The sequence below is a fragment of the Marmota monax genome, unplaced genomic scaffold, assembly GCF_021218885.2.
Source record: "Marmota monax isolate L192 unplaced genomic scaffold, Marmota_monax_Labrador192_F-V1.1 WCK01_AAM20220418_F8-fsc00067, whole genome shotgun sequence".
Classification (NCBI taxonomy): Eukaryota; Metazoa; Chordata; class Mammalia; order Rodentia; family Sciuridae; genus Marmota; species Marmota monax.
This window is the reverse complement of record NW_026695065.1, coordinates 3,595,813-3,620,180: the sequence shown is the minus strand read 5'-3', so window position 1 is coordinate 3,620,180 and position 24,368 is coordinate 3,595,813. Positions and strand designations below refer to the sequence as shown.

At 29.8% G+C, this 24,368-nt stretch overlaps 1 protein-coding gene across 5 annotated transcripts in view; it reads right to left on the bottom strand.

Moving 5' to 3' along the window:
• The window catches only part of Pcdh11x (protocadherin 11 X-linked), a 718,824-nt gene that overhangs the window by 103,241 nt on the left and 591,215 nt on the right, over positions 1–24,368 (bottom strand). For 3 of the 5 annotated variants that reach the window (XM_058573732.1, XM_058573734.1, XM_058573736.1), the window contains one exon: positions 16,059–16,082. The exons of the other annotated variants lie outside the window; for them this stretch is intronic. In XM_058573732.1, the coding sequence (XP_058429715.1) occupies positions 16,059–16,082 (24 nt within the window). The remainder of the gene's footprint in view (positions 1–16,058; positions 16,083–24,368) is intronic. 5 annotated transcript variants of the gene reach the window in all.

Genomic DNA, 24,368 nt, shown 5'->3' with positions numbered 1-24,368 from the left:
ATATGTAACAGCAGAATGCATTTTGACTCATTGTACACAACTGCAACACAACTTTACATTTCTATGGTTGCACATGATGTAGCCTTGTACCATATGTGCAGACATACATGTACCTAGGGTAGCGATGTCCATCTCATTCCACCATCTTTCCTACCCCCATACCCTCCAAATTAAAGTTTTAATGTGAGGGATCACCTCTGATGACAACACAGAAATGATTCCAACTATATAATAGTTTTCTTACTATAGGCTCCCCACCTCCTCATCCCTTTACCTACTCAAATTTTTACTGCAGTTCCTGAAAGAGATTTGTTTCAGATACTCTCATTATGTCCAAAGTGCTGTAGTTCTACTTTAAGCTCAGAACACATTCCAAGTTCACACCCACATGTGCTATAACTTCACAGTAGTATAGTCATCTAACCCACTCATCTAACTCTGACTCAGAATTTCCATAGATACTTGGCATATGAATTTACACAAAACTGTAAATTAGAAACAGTAAAAATAACTCAATCTGTTTTTTTTTTCTGAAGCTATAAGCAATGGTAAAATGAAATATTGCATGTATAAGTTTTTTTATGCAAAGATAGTTCTTATTCTGTGTGATAAAACATAGAATAAAATTTTTCTTAAGTTTAAAATGATTAAAAGTATCTTAAATAAGTTAAAAATCAGGTGAATTTTATTTGTCCAATGTAGGGCATGATGTAACATATGGGGCATGTTGCATCAGAAAAGAGGAAACCTAACTTGCTAACTTGCTACCTGCTTCCTGGTCCTGGGGCCACGTGTGGCTAAGATGGCGCCTGGAATCAACCAGGAGGCGGTGCTGTGGGTGGTGACGAAAAATCAGATGACCTCTAGGATAGGCTCAGAACCCTTCTGATAGGCTCAGAACCCTTCCGCCCTGGTGGACAGCTCTGTCACCCATTATGGCCTGTAGGATGGGTGTACACATGAACTCTCCCCACCCTGCTGACCTTTATCCTGATTGGCTCCTGTACATTATATTAGCTGTGTGTGTTTTCTCAATAAGCTGAGATCCTGCTTTGACTGGTCTCCCTGGCGCGTCTGATTGTCCTTCTGCGAGGAAGGGCTGGGTGCCCGCGGCCAGTCAACCTTTGCCTTTCTTGGCTCTTCCTGATCGGGTGGGCGTGCTTTCTCCATCTCTCCTGCAGGTCAGGAGGAAAGGGGGGGGGCTAACCCCCCCACACACAGTCTTAGAAAAAAAATTGCTTTGCAAATTACCACAATATTTACATTCTATCATTTATTGTATCTTTTGGAAAGGGTATCATTGAATAGGAAGGGGAGTTCTAATAAAGTAGACTGATTTTGAACTATGAGATTGCTACTTAAAAACTGGAAGCATAGAGTAAGTGATTCATTCCCAAGACAAAGAATGTATAGCATTATCTATAGATTATTATTGCCATTAACTAGTTTAAGTTATAGAATTATTATATTTTTATTTCTTAGATATGGTTAATATTCTTAAAACTAAAAAGTAATATGTCTTTCTCTGTTAAATTCTTAATATCTACCACTTCACACTTCCAAATGTATTATATCCATGTATTCATAACATGGAACTATGCAAACTATATAACAATGTACCTGACAGATAAAAGGAGTTATAAATATTAGGCACTACAGTATTATATCGAAAGTTGTATATGTGAAGAATTCTGATCAGAAAGTAAAGAATAGAATGAAAGAAAATAAACAAAATTCCTAATTTTATATTGGTTAGGTCATGGGGTGTATTCACTTTCTCTTCATATTACTATTAGAGGTCGTACGAATATGTCACTGATAGTCACTGCATTTTCCCTTGCCTAATGCCCTAGAATACCAGGCAAGATAATTGTTCTGTCCTGATTGTTTTTAACACTATTTGCATCCAATAATATAAGTTTCAAATGTGTAAAATCATGTACTAACAAATGTTGAGGTAGAATTCTAGAAATTTTAAGCTTAATTAATTTATAAATATATTTAAAATATAATTTTATTTCTATATAATTCAATTCGGATAATGAACAGTCTTTATAACAAATTCTGCTGAGACAACCACACAAGAAAAGGAATGCAAATGGACCCTACCTCATGCCATATTCAAAATGCTCTCAAAGTGGATCATAGTCCTAAGTCTAAAACCTAATCATAAATTGAGTTCTGAAACAGAGAAAGAACATTATCAGAAAGAATGATTTAATCTGAATGGGGTCTATAGTTAAAGTTATAGTTTCAGATAAGATCTTGAAAAGCTACTTTCTATTTATGTACTCTGACCACACTTTCAATGCAAAATTATTTATATGCATAGTGACCATTAAAAAGCAATACCTGCATCACATGTGAAAGGGCTGAGGCAATTTGTTGACCAAGTGGCAACACAGCCATATCACTCACTGAAGGAACTCTGTCTTTAAGGAATAATTCAAATTCCAAAGCATGGAGAAAATACCACTTTCCTAGCAGTCCTTCACTACCTCTGACTGTAATCTGTGTAAAAAGTAATAAATTATTTGGCTATAAGAAATGTCAAACCATTTTCTAAAATTGTAAAAATTCTCTTTGTCTTCATAAAATTATGGTAACTCATGTTTCTTTGTTAATTTATAAATTTGTCCAATTATAATTTAAAAAAACAAATCTAGATTATCACAGTGTCATGTAAAAACCCCACAAAACCAGATTATTCATTTAATTTGAGATTAGTTATGTGTTATAAAACTTTAGGGAATTCAATATGTAACCTGATTATTTTTGAAGGATAAAAAGAAAAAAATAAATTGTGTGTAATCCTGGAAGAGGGAGGGGGGGAAGAAATCAAACATTCATCTCTTTTCAGGACAATGGATCCTGAATGGGGGAGGAAAATACTAAGCACTGTCACCCTTTCCCAGGGCCCATAATTCCTAGTGGAAAAAAGCAAACAGTGAGCTTGGGTATGATGGATCCCAGAGCAAGAAGATAAACAATGAGCTCTGGCAGGCTATGGATTTTCATCCCTTCCCAGTAACAATGAGTTTTGGACTTTCACGCCTTTTTTCCTGACTGCCCAAAGCAACATGTTCTACTTAAGTCTCCAATGATTAATTCACCTTCATTGTAACCTATAATGAACAGACCCCTTCTGTAACCAGCCGCCATTTTCTACCCTGAAAATGTGAACTTCCAGTGCCTGACTGATTGACTCCACACTTAATAAATGGTGTCCCTGCAACCTTTGAGGTCTGATCCCACCTTGGTTATTTGTTCTTACACTATGTTTAATGTTTAATCTTAAGTTAACATTAGATACATAAATCAGACAGACTACACATGGATGTAAATTGCAAATATTATTGCCTGATTGTGAAAGTGATACTTATTTTTTATTATTAAAAATCAGACTGAAAACAGCAAGGTGGTGCATGCTTGTAATTCCAGCTGTTTGAGAGGCTGAGGCAGGAGGATCGTGAGTTCAAAGCCAGCCTCAGCAAAAGCAACTCAGTGAGACTCTGTCTCTAAATAAAATACATAATAGGGCTGGGGATGTGGCTTAGTGGCTGAGTACCCCTGAATTCAATCCCTAGAACCCCCATGCCAAAAAAATTATATTGAAGGCTTGGGGCTGTAACTTGGTGGCATGTATGGCATGTGTGAGGCATTGGGTTTGATCCTTAGCATAACATAAAAAATAAGCAAATAAAATAAAAGCATACTGTCCATCTACAGCTACAAAAAAATTAAAACTCAGATTCAGACTAATAGGAATCTACACATAGAAATTTGAAGATTAAGAGAAAACATAGTAATCCAAGTATGTGCCCAATTATTTTAATAAAACATATGTGGGTAAGAAATGAAGATAATATAACCATAGATAAGATATCATTGATGAATATGCAAAGTCCATCAAGATTTTGCTTATTTTTTAAAAAATAAAAAGTAAACATTGCTACCTGGCTAATCTTCACAGTTGCACGTTAACAAGGAAGATGGTTTAGTTAAAGATAAAGGCAAATCTGGACTTAGTCCTTGGAATAGAGTATTGAAAACATATTTAACAATTACAAGCTTCTTCAATAAACACATAAAAAGCATTTCCCCTGTTTCTAAAACTAAAACATATATGTCTGAGAATAATAAGAATGATAAAATAACAATTATACTCACCACTATATTTTAAAAATTAATAGAAAAAAGTATTTAACATGTTAATGAAAATAAGGCACTTTTATTTATATTTGAAATAAAAATAAAATGAGATTTATCTTGCATCAGGGGCAAGCAGGTATACAGTAAAAATTCCATCAATGTAAGTGACAATAGGAAATGGTATTAATATATATTAGCACGATATTAAACATTTACAATATTCTAATGAGAATGCTAAATTTTTGCATACATAGATCCATTAATTTATCACCACAATATGAGACAGTTACTATTCCAATTTATATTTTACAAATATGAAAATTGAGAAATTAAAATCTTAAATGTATCCCTAAAATTAAAGGATCTTTATCTGTAATTGCAAATGATAAAGCAAGGAAAAATTTTTATAACTCAGTTATAATTTGCTGGAATGAGTCATTAAAAATTACTCAGGATTTAATATCCTGAAATTTGAGAGAACTTGGAATGTCAGAAATTATACTAATCCATAAGATAATTCTTGGATATATTTCTTAAAAACAAAAATTATTTAAAATCCTCTATAAACATAAATTTTGATTTCTTTTAAGCAACGTTACAGTACCAAAAATTGCTTCTCAAAGTATATTTAAAAGATGTTGCAGTAGGCAGAACAATGCCCTCACAAATATATATATATATATAATATAATATATATATATATATATATATATATATATATTATATATATATATATTAATCCTTAAAATATTTGAATATGGTTTAGATAAGTTGTTACATGGTGAGGCAAATTTAAGATTTCTGGAATTCATATTATTAATCAGATTACTTTAATTAAGAAATTTATCGCATAATATATCCATGGGACTAACCTAGTCAGAGAGGTCCTTCAAGGGAAGAGAAAGGAAGAAAAGTCACAACTAAATAGATGCAGAAACAATGCAGATGGACTCTAATCTTACACCACATAAATAATGAACTTAAAATTGATAAAAGCTCCAAGCGTAAGAGCAAAAAATAAAAATTCTTAGAGAAAAGGTATGAGTGTGAATCTTGAAGACCTTGCATTAAACAGTTATTTCTTGACATGAAAACTAAAGAATAAAAACAATTTAAAATGTATAAATCAGGCTTCATAAAAATATAAAAACTTTTGTTCTTCAAACAACATCAATAAGATGAAAAGACAATGTATATAGAGAGAGGAATTGTTTGTAGATCATATATATCATAAGGAACTGATATGTAGAATGTACAAAAAATTCTACAACTCAATAATAAAAAGACAAAAAGCCTAAGTAGAACTTAGCAAATTATTTAAATAGACTTTTCTCCAAAGATCATATATAAGTGGCCAATAAGAACATTTAAAGCTGTTTAACATTCTTAATTAGGGAAATGTAAATCAAATGAAAATGATATAATATTTCATATCTACTAGGATGGCTGCAATTAAAAAGACAGATATCAGCAAGTATTGATGGAATTGTAGAGATACTGGAAACCTGATGCAGTGCTGATGGGAATGTATAATGATGCAGTAACTTGAAAGGTTGACTATTTCTGAAAATTTTACACACATGGAAATTGATATGTGTGTGTGTATATATATATATATACATATACACACACACATATATATATGCATATGTACATACACATATATGTATATGTACACCCATGGAAATTGATATTTTATATATATATATATATATATATATATTTGTATATGAAAGTTTATAGCACTCTTACAGTAGTCAAAAGGTAGAAATGACCAAATGTATTAACTGATGTGCAGATAAACAAAAGATAAACAAGGTCTGGTATATCCTACAGTGGTGTGTAAAAGTTATGTAAATTTATGAATATATTAATAAAAGCATAGAATTTTATATTTACAAAGGGTAATTGTATGGTGTGTGAATTATATCTCAATAAACATGATGAATCAAAGTTTTATAGTATTCCTGCTCTATACACATTCAAAGAGAAAACATTTATACTGTTATATTCCAGTGAAAACACAGAAAGTTTGAATAAATTGTAACTAGCACTGCCACTAAATTTTACAACATTATAGCAAATCCTTAAAAATAGGATTTGTTAATGCTCTAGTAGAAAAGTGTCTCAGAGTAGCCATTAAAGGGTCTTTACAAATATTACTTATCTCAATTAATTGGACATATTTGTTAAGTAAACTTCAGGAAAAAAGCAAGTTTTTGTTATATAGTGCTCATTTTGAATTACTATCAGATTGTAAATAAGAATCATTATTATAATATTAGCATAAATGAAATGAAAATTTGAAGTTCTTGCATAGAAACCTAAAAGAAATAAATAAAAGCCTTGGTAGTATTTATTCTTTATAGCTATGCTGCCTTTTTTTGAGCATTTGCTACAGGAAAATATTAAGTTTAGGAGAGTCATAACACAAATTTCAAAAAATAAATTAAAGCATTTAAAAATGACTAAAGAAAGCAAATGACTGTACACTTGAACAATTAGATTAGGAAATTAAGCAGTTTTAAAAAAAATCCTGATGATTTTAGGAGCCTCAGGTAAAATAAGATGGACATCATTACCCTAGGTACATGTATGATTGCATATATAGTGAGACTCTACATCATGTACAACCAGAGAAATGAAAACTTGTGCTCCATTTGTGCAATGAATCAAAATGCATTCTGTTGTCATGTATAATTAAATAGAACAAATAAAAATTTAAAAAAAATAAAAATGTGGAAGAATGTGTTTATTATTAAAAAGTAGTTGTGTTTAAAATTGTAATATTACAATTTTTCATGAAGGAGTTATTCATATACTTTTTTATTATTTCTTACATACATGACAATAATGGAGTGCATTACATTTATAATTTTTGGCATTACAATTCTTAATACACCTTTATACCACAATTTATCAAATCTCTGTTTGTATATATGGTATGTTGAAAGCAGGCACGCAAGAGTGCATTCTCAAAATGGTTCACTCAGCCAGATTCTTGCTTTTATACTGTCCCTCTGAATGTATCGAGTGAATGTTTAAAATTATTATACAATTTTACTAGAAATCACATTCAAGATTCATCTTTATGTTATCCTGAGACATGGTTATAATATATCAAACATATTATAAGAGGGAATGGAAGGGAGAAATAAGTAGGACTGTGCAAAGATTCTAGGAAATGTTTTGCATTCAAGGTTCATTAACACTAAGAGAACAAAACGCCTACATCTACAAATTCTAACAAATTTGATCAAATATTGTTTGAAGAGATCATGTAAACATTTATTTTAAAAAAGCCTGATTTTTCAAAGTGCCTACATACATCTGTTGATGCTTTGAAATGTGAAAAATGAGGAATGTTTTATACCTGCTCATTGAAAGTTAATTATCATTAACATAAATATTCCTAAAAGTGAAAAGAGAATAATTATTACTTGGTTTAGAATAGCCTAACTTTTATAGTCTTTCAAGAGCTATATCTAAATTAATGACAACAAAATTACTCTAAAATTGAAACTTTTGGCAAAAAAACCAAAATTAACAATAATTTTTGTATCATCACCATGAGAACTAATTTCAGTAATTCAACTCAACAAACTATTTTAGATCTATTCTAGAACAATTTTGACATTAACTTTACAGATACTCATAAAATTTTAAAAATTCACCATCTTTTCATTGGTTAGTATTTCTTCTAAATTTTATGGCCTGAGGTCTTAGTCAGCTTTTAAATTTAATTTTCTTGGACCTGTATTTTATAGTGATTATCTTTTAAAAATATCTTGTCAATTTTCACAATGCTACTTAGTAATTCATAAGATTATTTCAAGTTTAGATTATTTTTAAATTATATGTCAAATTCATGTAAGTTTTATGTTGGGCTTCAGTTCAATTTTACCACATTGATCTCTCAGTTTCCTTACAGATGACATACATTAACTGGTTTTTATTGTCATAGGTTTACATATTCTGATATTCACTGACAGGAATACCTCCCCTTTTTCTTATTTTACAAAGTATTCATTTTTCCTTATCACACTGGGGATTGAACTCAGGGCTCCACACATGGTAGGCATATGTTTTACCTCTAAGTTACATGCTCAGCAATATTGTCATTATTAACATTTTATGTATGTTACAGTAAGCTTAATAAGGCACAAGTGAATATAATTTGATAATTTTTAATACAAGTTCTATAAACTTCTGCATTTTTTCCTTCTCATCTTTTAGTTTATTAAATTTGGAGCACAGAAACAAATAGTGACTGCAAAGAAAATATAACTTTGTTAATCTGGTGTAAATTCAAACTGTGTAAAGCACTCAACAGCTGCTTTCTTCAAGCAGCAAACTGTTAAAATGTATTTTCTAAATCTCACTGGGATCTGAATAATAGTTAAATCCTGACTTCTCCATTTTTCTCAATTAGCAATGTTATAATTAGATTTGATTGTGTTTAAGAATATAAAGCATTATCAATTTTCTTGAATGTGAACCTAATAAAAATAATTGCATTTCATCATTTTGCAGGGTATTTCCTGTTTTAGTTTGTTGATATTTTGGACCATTAATAAGTGATTATTAAGAGAAGAAATAAATACCTTAATCTATCTCTTATACACAGCATTATTTAATACCATAATTAGTAAGTCTACTAAATACATCCTGTGAACTTGATCACCATGAACACTACATAGATACGTAATTATATAATTAGATTTGCTTAAGATATAGGCTTTTATTTAACATTCCCAGAAATTCATGTACTTTACACTCATGTTAACATGTTAAATTATATAATAATATATTAACATTGAAATGTAACATTTTATATGAATAGGAGGAAATTTTAAAGACTTCTGGCTCCAAATTCTGGTAATGATACAAATCAGCTATTATAAAACACTGGACAGTATACTTTCTAAAATACATGCTTCTGTAAACTCCAGATTAACTAGTGCCATTCAGAGTTCTTTACCCAGGGCTCCTCTTGTAATCTATTCAAGTATTTCAAAGAGAGCAAAATAAATGAATCGTGGTTCTTAAGAGCCTCAAAGATATAACACAAAGTCTGCAATTGAAAGTGTCAACTTTGATCTATGCAGCCCTTTCTCCTTCACATTCAATATTTCTTTCTACCATCATTCATGGTAAGGAAAAACAAACCAGAGTTTACTGGGGATGTAGTTCAGTGGTAGAATGTGCATGTGTGAGACCCTAGATTGAAGCCTAGCACTTTTTCAAAATTTTTTTTTCTTGCAACTATGATAAGCCAGAAAGGGTAATGTTGATGGGCAAGCATAAATTCAAGGATTTCAAGGTTTCATTTGTTTGTTTTTTTCTTCCAGATATAATATCAAAGCAATGTATAACAAATTCAAACCCAACAGTTGATCCTTAATAATTGAAAAGAATCAAAAGCGAATACAGTAGCCATTGGTCATATATAGCTGCTTGAGAACATAACATATGAATAGCTGGAATTAAGATGTGTTATTATGTGTAAAATACATACCACATTTCAAGACTCACTATGTAAAAGAATAGAAAATCTATCTTTAACAATTTTATATATTAATTGCATGTTGGAATGGTAATATTTTAGATATATTATATAAAATAAAATATTTTATTGAACTTAATATCATCTAATTCTTTTTACATTTAAAAATGTGGTCACTGGGCAATACAAAATTACACATGTGGCTTCCATTATATTCCCATTTGATGATGGTGAGCAAAATCAATAGTAATAAATAAGCTGAAATACAATACTCCTGGCTCAGATTAATGAAAAAGTTACCTTTTCAATAATCAATTCTTCGTGTGATCCTAGGGAAAAAATATCCATTTGTAAAGTTCATTTCAAACAAATAAATCTGCTTCATAGTAGGCCCAGATAATAAGCAAAAAGTGATTAATTTTATGATTATTTCCAATCAAACAGAAAATTAATTAACATTCTTCTGGATGCTAATTTATCATTTGAAACTAACTTTAAAGCAAGATAAATAATAATAATTACCAAAAAGGATCGAAATGAAGAAAAAACGTAAGATTAAATTGATAAATAAGCACTGAATCTGTCATTTTTTTTTACTTAAAGTTTAACAACTAGGGATATGGTTCAGTGGTAGAGCACTTGCCTAGAATGAGAAGGCCTTGGGTTCAACCCCAAGACTGCAAAAGAAAAAGGAAAAGATTAAACTTTAAATATTCTTGAAAAGCATTTATTATACAACTTCTTCATGAATGAAAGCAATTCAGCCTTTAGCAATGCTTGAAATGGTTATTTGTTGTTGGTGATGGTTTGTTTGGTTTGCTACTTTTGGTTTTATAGATATGTTAAAAAATCAAAATATAATTGATCTCTTGCTTTTTGTTGATTGTTTTGCCTTTGTCTGCAGCTATATTTGGTTTTAGTGTTTTAATTTTGTAAGAACAAATGTTAAGAATATAAAATATGGATAAACCTTTTTAAAATGTAAACAAATGTAGCAATTAAAACAAGTCTTAATATTCTGTTAGTTTAGTTAAACAGCACAAATGAACAGTGGCATTTTCCAGAATTGTGAAAGATATATTTTAAGAATTGGGAAGGGGATACATATTCTGTCAATTGTATATATAGTATGTTAAAAATTAATAGATTTGACAATCGCTTACTTATAATGTTTTAAAAATGCAACCCAGATGCCCTTCAATAGATGAATGGATTAAAAAACTGTGGCATTTATACACAATGGAGTATTACGCAGCACTAAAAATGACAAAATCATGGATTTTGCAGGGAAATGGATGGCATTAGAGCAGATTATGCTAAGTGAAGCTAGCCAATCCTTAAAAAACAAATTCCAAATGTCTTCTTTGATATAAAGAGAGCAACTAAGATCAGAACAGGGAAGAAGAGCATGAGGAAAAGATTAACATTAAACAGAGACGAGTGGGGGGAGAGAAAGGGAGAGAGAAGGGAAACTATGGAAATGGAAGGAGACCCTCATTGTTACACAAAATTACATATAAGAGTTTGTGAGGGGAAAGGGGAAAAAAAACAAGGGAGAGAATTAAACAACAGCAGATGGGGTAGAGAGGGAAGATGAGAGGGAAGGGGAGGGGGGATAGTAGGGGATAGGAAAGGTAGCAGAATACAACAGTCATTAATATGGTATTATGTAAAAATGTGGATGTGTAACCGATGTGATTCTGCAACTTGTATTTGGGGTAAAAAAATGGGAGTTTATAACCCACTTGAGTCAAATGTATGGAAGATGATATGTCATGAGCTTTGTAATGTTTTGAACAACCAATTAAAAAAAATGCTGAGTTACAAGAAAATAAAATTGACAATATTTGAAACAATGAAAAATGTAAGATAATCAACCAATTTGGGGGAAGTCTCACAAAATATATGCAAAATGATTAGTATTTACAGTGTTTGATACTCTAAAATGTAATACAAATAATATCAGTAGCAAAGTATAACTAAATTTTCATAGAATGGGTCTTATTTTATGACTAGTAATACTAGTCATGATTCACTAATTAATTGACCAGTTAATTACTCTGAGCACATTTTTTTTCACTTCATAAATGCTTGTTGAGTACCTATAAGTTGCAAACAAGTGTAAGAAATGGTCTCCACTCTAGTTTCCTAGTTGTACATATATAAATAGCATAAAGTCATACATAAAATATGTGAACTAGAAATCTTGTACATGAAATTGACACTTGGACCAAGATAGCACTTCAGCTGGGTAATAATTGAAGCTTTACTCTATTAGGCCATGAGAGATGTATGGTATTTCAATAAATATGGAGAAGCAAAATGTTAATATATGGGGAGTGAAATAATAAAAACAGGTAACTTCTTGTAGAAAACAAAGTGCTTAGCCTATCATGGGTTAGCAAATAGGCCAGAGATTTTTAAATTATATACTCTATTCTATTTTATCTTGGCATGCTGCAAGTATTATACCTTCATAATTCTAGATTTTAAAAAAGGCCAATTCTTCATTAACTCCACTTAAAGGCTCATATTATTAACATGAGTTTTTGTATAAGAAAACTAAGAATACTGTATAAATAGTTTAAGCAAATTTTATGGGAGGATATGTTTTTATAATAGAATATATCAGTTGTGTTTCATTGTGACACTAATATTTTTCTGACATAGGAGATGTACTGATAAGCCACACAGTTTTTCTTGATATTTATAAGGGGGAAAAATAGCTTTTAATGTGATACCAGCAAAAAAGTGAGCAAATGTAATATTTTGTATTTTTTACCATGTCAGCCAAATAGAGTCAATCAAAACAATAAAAGCAGAAAATGATGTATATTAAAATTATGCTTTATAAAATGAGCATTACCATTCTAATTTGTAGCTAATGTAAGTATTTAGAAATTACACAATGTTTATGCTTCATTTAAACTTTTGCTAACAAGCAGCTGACTGTTAATTATAATGCCACTTATTTCAGGTACATGAAGAAACAAAAAAAGATGACAAGCATAAGTCCAAATCATGAAGTTTGAAGAACAAATTTTATCTTCAAACTTTATATACTAGTTTAAAGCAATGCCAAATGTTTTATCAGAATTAAAATACTACTAAGTACTGCAACCATTTTGTAACTTCAATAACTTTGCATTATACCAAAAATATAATTATTTTCCTCTAGTCCACTTTTGGATGATAAATAATATCAAATTTACTTTTCTCTTTTTAAAGAAAAAATTAGAAGGCAAGATAATTTTATTATGAAGCACATTTTTCATCTCCTTTTGTCAATGTATAATATGTAATGAAAATGGCAGAATTAACTTGTCATATATTATGTGAAGAAAGCAATTTTATATGTTAAAATATCTAAGTGCTAATACTTTATAAGACTTAATTCCTTTCGAAAATATTTTATATGATATTTTATAGCTTACTATTTGTAATATAAAATAAAACTAACAAAACCTCATACTGGTTTGGTCCCTTGGTGTGAGAATTTGGGGATATACAAAATTAGCATGAAGGAATTAATATTATTTTCATTAACTCCTGGTCATGTAAAAACTACTCTGTAAAAAGACATTATTTTTCTTACTAATTGACATACGGAAAACTCTGTATCTATCCTTCACAAAAATGAATTATGTTTGTGTTCACAAATTCTTATTAACTAAGTAGTCAAATGAAGATAAGTAGGTGATTCATTTGATCCAAGGAAAAATCAATTTCCCATAGTCTTCCTTATGTCTTTTCACCTCACCCTAATCCTCCCCCTTACACACACACTCTCTTGTTACTCAACAGTTATCCCCAGCTCAAATTCAACATTTAAAGTCTAAAGTAATGAACACCTAAATCACAGCAGACTCATGAATACTAACAATTATGGGAATGTAATTCAAGAACAGGACCCTTGTGGGTTAAGTGAGAGCCAAAGGGAAAGGTTTTCTGTTAAAACACTGTAAGAATGTGCTAAAAATCAGCTTGGGCAATTGAAATATTATTATAGAGAACACAAAAAAATGACTTCAGGTAGACAAACCAGTTAACATTCTACTGCTTGAAAACCATAACTCAAAGACAGCAGTAAGGACAAATCTAAAACTCTTGCTCTCGTGTTCAAACGTACAAAAAAAGCACTTGCAAGCAAATACAATAAAATATCAATTTATCAATGTATCTTAATATATTTTTACTAAAAAGCAGGTACTAGTGTATTTTCCCTGGATAAGTTTGAAAGTATATATCTGCAATTTTTTCTTTGGGGACAAATAAGGTATCCTGAAGTAGAAATCATACTCTTACTTCTAAGCATTTGCCTGCATATATCTAATTTACCATGAGAGAAAAAAGCACACATATTTTGAAATATTGTTTAATTTCATCCTTGGATGTCAGTCAGTCCTCAATGCAAATCTGAATGAATGAAATGATCCTACATTAATATTACCATTAGGGTCAGAGATGACTTTTCCTATTAAGATAAAATTTCATTATATGAGAAAATAGTACCAAGTGTACCAAAAATGAATTGAAGATGGAAGTTGTATATACAAAAATTGATATAAAAATTATCACAAAATAAAATACTATTGTTTTTAGTATAGTTCTGAGTCTGAGCCCAACTATATTACGAAGATACTAAACATATATTATTAAATAAACCAATTTTTAGTTATGAGTTTAATTGCAATTGTCATTACTCAGTGGTGTATTGATGATATTTCAAAGAATCTAAGTAATAGTATTCTAAAGTAGGTGTCATGCTTTAGAGATTATAGCATGGATTCTTATATTAACTTTTAATATAATACATATTATATTAACTTTGCATTGCTTTGGTTTCCATCTCTGAAAAAAAATGTGAATAACAATAGATCTACACCAAAATATGCTATAAGTTTTAAAAATATACATAGATTTAGCTACCAAGTCTAGAATATTGTACATATTAAAATAATAGCTATTGTTGGGTTTTATTATTATTATTATTATTATTATTATTATTATTATTCTATTATCATGTTTCAAATACATGATTTCCACAATTTTTAAAATGAGGAACAAAGAAAGTAGAGATTCTGTGAGTTTAAAAACTTTGCTAAATATGTACATATAGCTAGGTATAAGACTGTCATTAGAGTTTATGGTGTCCTGAGTCACCTTCAAATGCTCTTTGCACTGTAACTCTAAATAATTATGATTCAAACACTTTGCACCATAAACAGAAATAAGTTCCCATTACTATTAGATATCTATAGTTCTATGGTTCCTGAATAGTATCTGGTATCTAAAATTCTTTGAGAAGTGGTAAGACAAAATGAAAATCACATTAATGATAGCCAAAAATTTATTATGGAAATTAGAACTGAATATATAAGATCACAAGAGAAATACTCCAACTCACTTTAAAAAGTCTAAAGCAACATTTTTAATCATTTAAAATAACAACAAAAAAATACAGCGTATTCTTCGTGTAGTTCTTTCAAAATTAATGATTAAAGGTAAGGTTTGTTACAAAACAATTCAGATTTATGACTGATTTCAAGATGATTTATTCTATAAGTGCTATTTCTGTGTGATCAAAATAGCAATGGATTACAAATTGCAGTTGAAAAATATACAAAGTGAAATAAATTACTGTTTTAAATAGCAATGAAACAACATGAAGGTGAATCCCCAAATATGAAGTGGACAATAAAGAATTGCATGCAATACATAATTAATATAAAGGTATTTGGAAAATTCAGATTATCCTGTAGCATGAAAAATTTTATCAGCACAATAAAATTATACACATTTTAACTGATTGCTTAAACTCCATGTTTAAAGAAATCTGCTCTCAACCTTAACTTATTATGTATTCACATATAAACTATACATTAAAATTTGGCAAAGTAAATGCATCTTACATATTATATATGATTCACAAAGAATTTAAACTTAGATTATTTTGTTTAGTATGTATATAGCACATTCAATCTATAGATCAAATTGGAATAAAAATACAGAAAAGTAGAATTTTATCACACAAAATGCTGAAAATGCTTTCATTGTCAGTGGAAAAAAATGAATAATTAAGTCCATGGTGTAATTTGAAAGCAACTATGATAGATCAAATAAATGGCTATAGGATGATATTAATTTTGCTATCTAAAGACTGATGACATACAATTTGGAAAAGCATCCAGGTATGCAAGATATCCAACTGACTGTGCGCGCTTCCCACATATTTGTTCATTTGAAAAATATTAGAAATGTGTTTGAAGCAAACAGTTGAAATTGCAATGTTTTATGACAAGTGAAAAGGTCAAGAGTTTTTAAAACAAACACAAATCAGCAGTCCATTTTAAAATGAAACATGCATCATGGTTATGGTTTGTATTATTTTGTACTGTACCTTTCTTTAATCCAGGAATGAAAGCTAAAACGAGATTTTGATAAAGTTAGACACAATTAATAGCTCTCTTATTCACAACATATTATATTAGCATAACAAAATAATGTATTTTGTTACATATTGCATTATATTTTCAACCTTACTTTACAGAGGGCATGTTGACTGAGTTAGATAAGGATGCATAGTCCATGAAATTTGTCTTCTGTAATTTGTTTTTCTAAATTCACATCAAGCCAATGCCATATGCTGGCCTCTTGGGAGTAACTGTTGGTCCTTTCCCTAAAGGCAGTGTGTTTCATGTATTTTAGGGGCTCAACATTTTGTAAGAACTCAATACAATTTCTAGCTTCATTGCCTGTGATGGTGAAATACAGACCTCTATTGAGATATGAGTTTCTCTTATGGAACTTGCTACTTACTGGAAATGTAGTAAAAGGAAAAACAATGTGTTTGATTAACAGATTGCTCTGTCTCCAAATTATTATGGGGGAAAAATAATGGAAATGACCTTAACACAATAAGTGTCTTAATAGAATTAATCTTATCATGGATTAAGAAACTTTTGCTATGATAGAGCTGTCTTCACAAATAAAAAATTATTTTGTTTTATCACAATTAAAATATCAGAGATTAAGGGTCATTATCATTATTTTCTAGATAAATTCAGGAATTCCACTGCTAAGTGACTTCTATCAAACAGATCATGCTTGATCTGGAATTAAGTAGCCAAGTCTATTTTTAAACAAATCATATAGATGTCTATTTAAACCTGGATTTATATCAGTCTGGATGGATGGTTCAGATGTTCATTCTTTGTAAAATTTTAAAGTCAATCATAAAATTATTTCTTAATCATTTTTAAAATCTTAGTATACATTTAATAACATTCATATAAGGATGAAAGCTTAAACGATAAACACTTTGAACTTGTTTTAAATACACTTTGAATAAAATTGAACTATTATGAAACCAAAGATGTATGAAATGTTAATAGAAAATTAATAGGTCAGCAAGACAAAAACAGGAGTAAAAATATGAAAGTAATGTTTCTATACAATCATAAGCATTAATAAAAAGAACACTGTTGAATGTTTTTAAGTGTCATTGACATACACAGCACCTTTTATTTTTCATCACAAAGTGTTTCTTCTGTTAGCAATGCAATTTAACACTAATGAAAACTAAAGTAGAAGAGAAAAAATAACAGTACTTTCATATGACACTTGTGGTAGAATTGATCTTCTAAATAAAATTATACAATCATCTACTCCTTCAATGATATTCCCACCAGCACACAATATTTCAGTTATTTCAACAAATAATTAACTCTTGTAAAATTTAAATGTAATTGTCAAATATATTTAAATGAAAAGAGAAAGACTATTTTAGACAGATAAGCAATAAAGTACTTGCTTTTCATTTTTAAAACTCCAATTTCAGTCTGATATAGAACATAGAGATCAAAATTCTTTCTAATTTAATAACAGAAAAGGTCAAAAAATGGATGTGATGGGTATGGACTTATTTTTAATGATATGGAAATACAAATAAAAGAAACAAAACAAGTGTCATGAGAATAATAAAAATAAACCAACCACATTTACAAAACCTGTTTAAGACCTTTAGTTCCCAAGCTAAAAAGTGAAAATTGTCTTATGAATGACTAAAATCAAATATTGATCAATTTTCCTTAAAATTTGGGACAATAAGCAAATTCTGCACAAACTTTTCAAGATTGTCTCTGAGGAAACACTTAAATTCATCACTTAAACATGGCCAAAAAAATGGAACCATTTCTCCCATATAAGGCAGAATATATATTATTATATTTCAAGACAGTTATTCATAGATGCATTTATCATTAGTGAGTGTTCAAAAATAATTTCAGCATGTATAACTTACTTATCTTATTTGGTAAATAATAGAAATAATTGGGTTTTTGTACTAAAACATTAAGGCAACACATAATTTAAATTAAAAAGAGGCTTATATTTAAGTCATAAGTATCACAAAAAATTATAAAAAGAACAATACAAAAACATGCTACATTATCCAACGTACATATTTTAATATGTATTTCATAACCTAACACAAATATTTAAATACTCAATGTGCATTAGTAAAACCTGGCTCAATGTTCAAAATAATTACTGATAAGCAGATAATGCTTGAATAATTCAAATGTCACAGAGTACTACATAAAAATTGGTAATTCTGATATAATATTTGTTGATCAAATATCATGCATCAGTGTATAATTGCCATTTACTTCAATATAGAAATAAAATTATAGTTGTTTTGTTATGTACAATTTTTAAGGTTGTGTGATACATCTAATAAAGTCTTTCTTGAAATAAGGGTCATCATCTCTTAGGGCAAAGAAGAATTGAAATTTTTAAATTCTTTTTTAAAAAAATCATATATCTGCCACTACAATAAACAGAAAGAGAATATTTTATGTAAGTATTTATCTCTATGCATATACATATATCTATTTCCTCCTCAATTCAGAAAAAATTCCTTTATACTTCCTAGAACAGAGAAAAATCTAATAAATCAAGATTCAATTAATCTGAAACTTAACAGGTATTGTAAATTATTCTGGGCCAATTTTTGAGAACAATTTTGTCATTTATTTTCTTATAACAAGGCACTCCGTGGTTTGTATTGAAGGTCACAGAATAGAACAGAATTGGTACAGAAAAAATAAAAACTATGTACTCAAATACTGTAATGCCAAATTAATAGACCAAGACATGGTTTTGAGTATTGCTAAATTTAAAATATTCTATACTTTGTGCAAAAAAGATTAAATTCTTCTTGATATAAAATGCAAATCATCCCAGTGCTTTTCCTGATGATTACAAAACTAAAAAGCGTGGAGTTATTGTACTTATGTAGATTGCAGAGACTCTGAACTATAAAAATATTGAAGCTGAAATAAAATCTTTTATTAAAATTGTGTGAAAGGTTAAGTCCACAAAAGGAAATGCTGTTTGGTGATTAATATAATGAGCATCTTATTTACAATAAAAGAAATATTGCAAACATAAAATAACTTCTTCATTCTTGTATATTAAATTTCAGATTTATATCATATCCCTCTCTGTCAGAATTTGTCATAAGAGATAGGATACTACTGACTCAAAGTAGTCATTTCAATATTGAGAACAGCTAAAGTCATGGTGCTCACTTTATTACAGAGGTAATTAAAACCTGAAGAATTAAAACATTTTCAGTAAATATGCAATTACCATTTTCTACATTAACAATTTTGGTTGGCAATACTCATGCATAAAATCAAATGGCTTCTCTATCTTCACAGCCTAGATTCATACAGCTCCAATTCTTGAAATTAGCTTATTTTTCCCAGTGATCACACCAATTTTTAGTGCAATAGCTACTGGTTGTACTTTATGCCTTTTTATTTAGAGAAAATCTTTTGTACCACCATAAAAATATAAGCACTTTCAAAAGTCTTTTTTTTTTAATGTTGACAGTGTTCACATGCTTCAAAGATCATAAGAATACATTGCATTTTATCTAGAATACAAAAGACATACAGGCAAATGACCAGAATCATTTAGAAAGTCATCTGATTTAGCATCCTCAGTATATATATTAAGAAATAAGGTCAAGAGAAATGAAACAACCTTTCTAAGACCCACACAATTATTTAGCATTAGAATTAGAATTCAAGTTTTCGCTAGCAAAGAAGTCACTGTGAAACATTTATTGATCATTTTGAAGATATGGGAACAATGTGTGTACACACACCTATTTGCCCAGAACAACTCTTTATTTCAGGAAGGATCAAAATATCAGTGTTTTTAGAATATATATTTTAAGAAATTCCAACTTGATATTAGCTAGATGAAGTGATGCACACCTGCAATTCCAGCAGCTTGGGAGGCTGAGGAAGAGGACTGAGAGTTCAAAGCCACCCTCAGCAATTTAAGGAGGCCCTAAACAACTTACTGAGACCTTGTCTCTAAATAAAATATTCAAAAAGGGCTGGGGAAATTGCTCAGTGTTTAGGCACCCATGGTTTCAATCCCCAGTACCAAAAAAAATATATAATAATAATAAATGTAACAACTCCTCACATAACACACTAACTGCTAAGGAAAGAATAAAAGAAGAGCATACTTTAAGAATTAAAATATTGTGGGGCTGGGGATGTGGCTCAAGTAGTAGCGTGCTCGCCTGGCATGCGCGTGTCGCTGGGCTCGATCCTCAGCACCATATACAAATAAAAAAAATAAAGATGTTGTGTCCACCGAAAACTAAAAAATAAATATTAAAAAAAATTCTCTCTCTCTCTCTCTCTAAAAAAAAAAAAACAATTAAAATATTGTTTTGGCAAATTGAAAAAAATAATGCCTCTAAAAAAGTGAGAAGTCCTAACATAGCTATGTCAGGAGGAAAAGCAGAATGTAAACTCCTAAATTTTCATACAAATTTAAGGTGAAAAATTCAACCTCAAAATACAGACTTAGTGTTTTTTTTTTTTAATTGTAGTTGTAAATGGACAGAATGCCTTTATTTTATTTGTTTTTTATTTTTATGCAGTGCTGAGGTTCAAACCCAGTGCCTCATGCATGCTAGGCAATTGCTCTGCCACTGAGCTACAGCCCCAGTCCATAGCCTTAGTGTTTTAAATGGTTCATAGTCATATGGAGCAAATCTTAGCTATTCATAATTAATTCTGACAATAAAAACAAAGAAAAATTTTGTGAATACACAACTGAATAGGTTTATAAAAAAAGACTTATGTGATAGTGTTATTTTCTCAACTATTTTTCTGCAATCTAACTTTATTAATCATTGAAAAATTGTTATATTCTTGTGATTTAGTTCAAGTATTTAAGTGAGAAATTTCTTTTTTAAAGAATGTGTTTATGATATAAGGAGAGTAACTAAGAACAGAGTAGGGACGAAGAGCATGAGAAGAAGATTAACATTAAACAGGGATGAGAGGTGGGAGGGAAAGGGAGAGAGAAGGGAAAGTGCATGGAAATGGAAGGAGACCCTCAGAGTTATACAAAAGTACATACAAGAGGAAGTGAGGGGAAAGGGAAAAATAATACAAGGGGGAGAAATGAAGGTCAGTAGAGGGGGTAGAGAGAGAAGAGGGGAGGGGAAGGGAGGGGAGGGGGGATAGTAGAGGATAGGAAAGGCAGCAGAACACCACAGACACTAGTATGGCAATATGTAAATCAGTGGATGTGTAACTGATGTGATTCTGCAATCTGTATATGGGGTAAAAATGGGAGTTCATAACCCACTTGAATCAAAGTGTGAAATATGATATATCAAGAACTATGTAATGTTTTGAACAACCAACAATAAAAAATTAAAAAAAAAAAATAAAGAATGTGTTTATTTCCAAAAAGGAACTTAAGAAAAGTGATTCATAAAGGACTCTGCGTGTTTTAGAAATGTGAATTAGGGAATATAAATGCTTTCATCCTCTACAGAAAAGTTCCACCTAAGGCCCTGATAACACTGTTTTAGGAGGTGCATGAAGCAGTTATGATAATATATAAATTTTAATGACATTGTGAAATTCCAAAAGCAAAATATTGAGGGCTAGACCCTTAGTTATTTTAGAATGGCAAAGAAAATATTAGGAAACCGATATTTCTAAAATCTGCCACTAAGCTACTCAAAATGTTTGAAACAATTGTAGCTCTTAAACATTTCACAGTTTTTAATAATCTATTCTTGAGTGTATGAATTCTAATTTAAGACATTTTTAAAATTGGACTTGGTGGTATATCTGATCTTCCAGTCCATAGAGAGACTAATTTTTAAAGTATGCTCCTTTGCATGATTTAATGCTGATACAATACATACTTCAAAAGTAACAGCATACAATCTGCACTCTGTTACAATGGTTTAACTTTTAGAATCTCTTCCCTGTGAAATTTGGTACGATTTTCTTTTATCAGTTTACCCAGTATTAGCTCTGGATGGCTTGTCAATACACATTTTTGGGCTATTCACAGAAAAAAAAAAAAGCAGAAGTAAATATTTATTTATATATTTACTTACTTACTTACTTACTTACTTACTTAATTTTTTACTTGAGATTGAACACAGGGGCCCTTTAGCACTGAGCCACTTCCCCAGTTTTATTTATTTATTTTTATTTTGAGGTAGGGTCTTTCTAAGATTCCCAGGGATTCCTTAAGTTGCAAAGGCTGGCTTTAAACTTAAGATCATCCTGCCTTAGCCCCTAGAGTCTCTCAGTTTGCAGGCATCTGTCATTAATATTGGCTGGGAAACTTTAATTATAACTACAGAAATAAAGTACAAATCTCTAAAAAGCAACTTTTTTTTTTGCTTTTATTGATACATTATGGTTGTACATAATAGTTGTGAAGGGTTATTTTTAAAATAAATATTTTTAACTTTTCCCTCATATTCTTACCAATCTATTTATTCTGTTTCAAACTAATTTAATGATCCACTTTAATTTAAAAACAGATAATTTAAAAACTTTAAAGCATAAGTAGGCATGAGATTAATATAATACTTTTACTAAAACACTTGAGGTTATTTTGCCCATGTGGATGACTATAGGACTCCCTAAAAATATTAGGCTTTACACAGAACATAGGGCATAGCTTGAAGACAAAGAGATTCCATTTGAGAAGGATTTATAATACATTATATGCAGATCTACATTTATATTAAAACTATACTATATGTATTTCTATTACATATAGCATACATATTATAAAGAGAAATAGATGATATAATTTTTCTTTAAAAATATCTATATCAAGTCTATAGTTGCAAAAATTGATATATTTTTACAAACGAAATCCTTAGGATACATGAACTAGTTTTAATAACTGTCTTTCACTGTCATAAATATATTTCTCCCAAAACAATGTACTATCAATTTCAATTTGCAATTTACTACAAAATGAAAAGTATATTGTGAATTTTTCTGTTAATGTTTAATTTAGATACATGTATCTTTATGGATGACTTATAAAATTCCAAACAGATTCATTATTTTATGATATACATCTTAATATTTTTGTTTTACACATTTAAGCAGATAAATTGTGGAAAAGGAAAGTTTAATGTTGGAAGTAAAATCTGAATTGATAATTCTCTTTATGATTTTTTTTTCATATTTTCATTTGCTAGGTTAGTATCAACTAAAATTGTGATTTCTTTTAATCTCAGTGAACTAATGCCAGTTTAATGGTAGCGTTACTCTCTGATATTTTTAATGACTGAAGATTTTTAACTTATTTTCCAATATTTTATATTTTTTCTCTTTAATATATAATTTATTGGGAATTCTGTGACAGAGTTTGAACATAAGTTTGTGGGAAATTTTCATTTTAAAACCAATTGATTATGTGTTTTATTTTATCATTTGGGGAAAGGAATGGACCTCAAAATGATAGGCCACATCCAAAAATATAGTCTTAGGCTAACGTTGTTTAACAATTCTGACATTATTTTGAAGTAATATTAAAAACAACTATTGGACACTTATTTTTCCATTTTGATAATTATATGGATGAAATAAATTCCAAGTCCATGTTTTCTTGATATATAAAACAAGTATAGCATTTCTTTAGTTTAGATCTAAATGACTTTAAAATTCAGTATTGAATGGCAGTAGTCACACATAATTTTATGCATAAAATCATTTAATTTTACATTTCAAATATCAATGAACAAACCCAACATATGGGAATGTGGCTATAGATTTTAGAAATAAACAAGAAGAGACATTTTCCATGTGGTGAAACATATTGGGTATCTACTGTGGAGAACCGATCTTCCTAGATGATATGTTGATAAATATTTTATGTCAGCAAAGAACAAAGCATAGAAGACAGTGCTACAAACATGAAGAAGAAATAAAAAGTAGAAGCAAGCTATTTCAAACTGAATTAAATAAAAGCTTATATGCACAGCAAGAGGAGGAGTAGAGAGAACTTATTTTATCAGTCTGACAGATTAACTGACTGCACAAGACATGTTAAAAGGTTTTTTGAATAAACCAAATGCTATCTGCCTTAGAAATCATATGCACTTCATGATTAAAAGACAGAGATTCAAAGTAATGGCTCTTTGGATGCTCAAAATATAAATATTATATTTTTGGTATTTATAAAAGGAAAGCTTACCACTAAGAGATAAAATGTTGCTCAAGGTCTACTTTTTACATAACAAGGGAGAAGGTATAAATTTTTTATATACTATAAATTTGTTTCTGTATTTGCTTGAATTTCTAAGTATTAATCTCTCCTTTTACTTCTCTACTATCTTCAA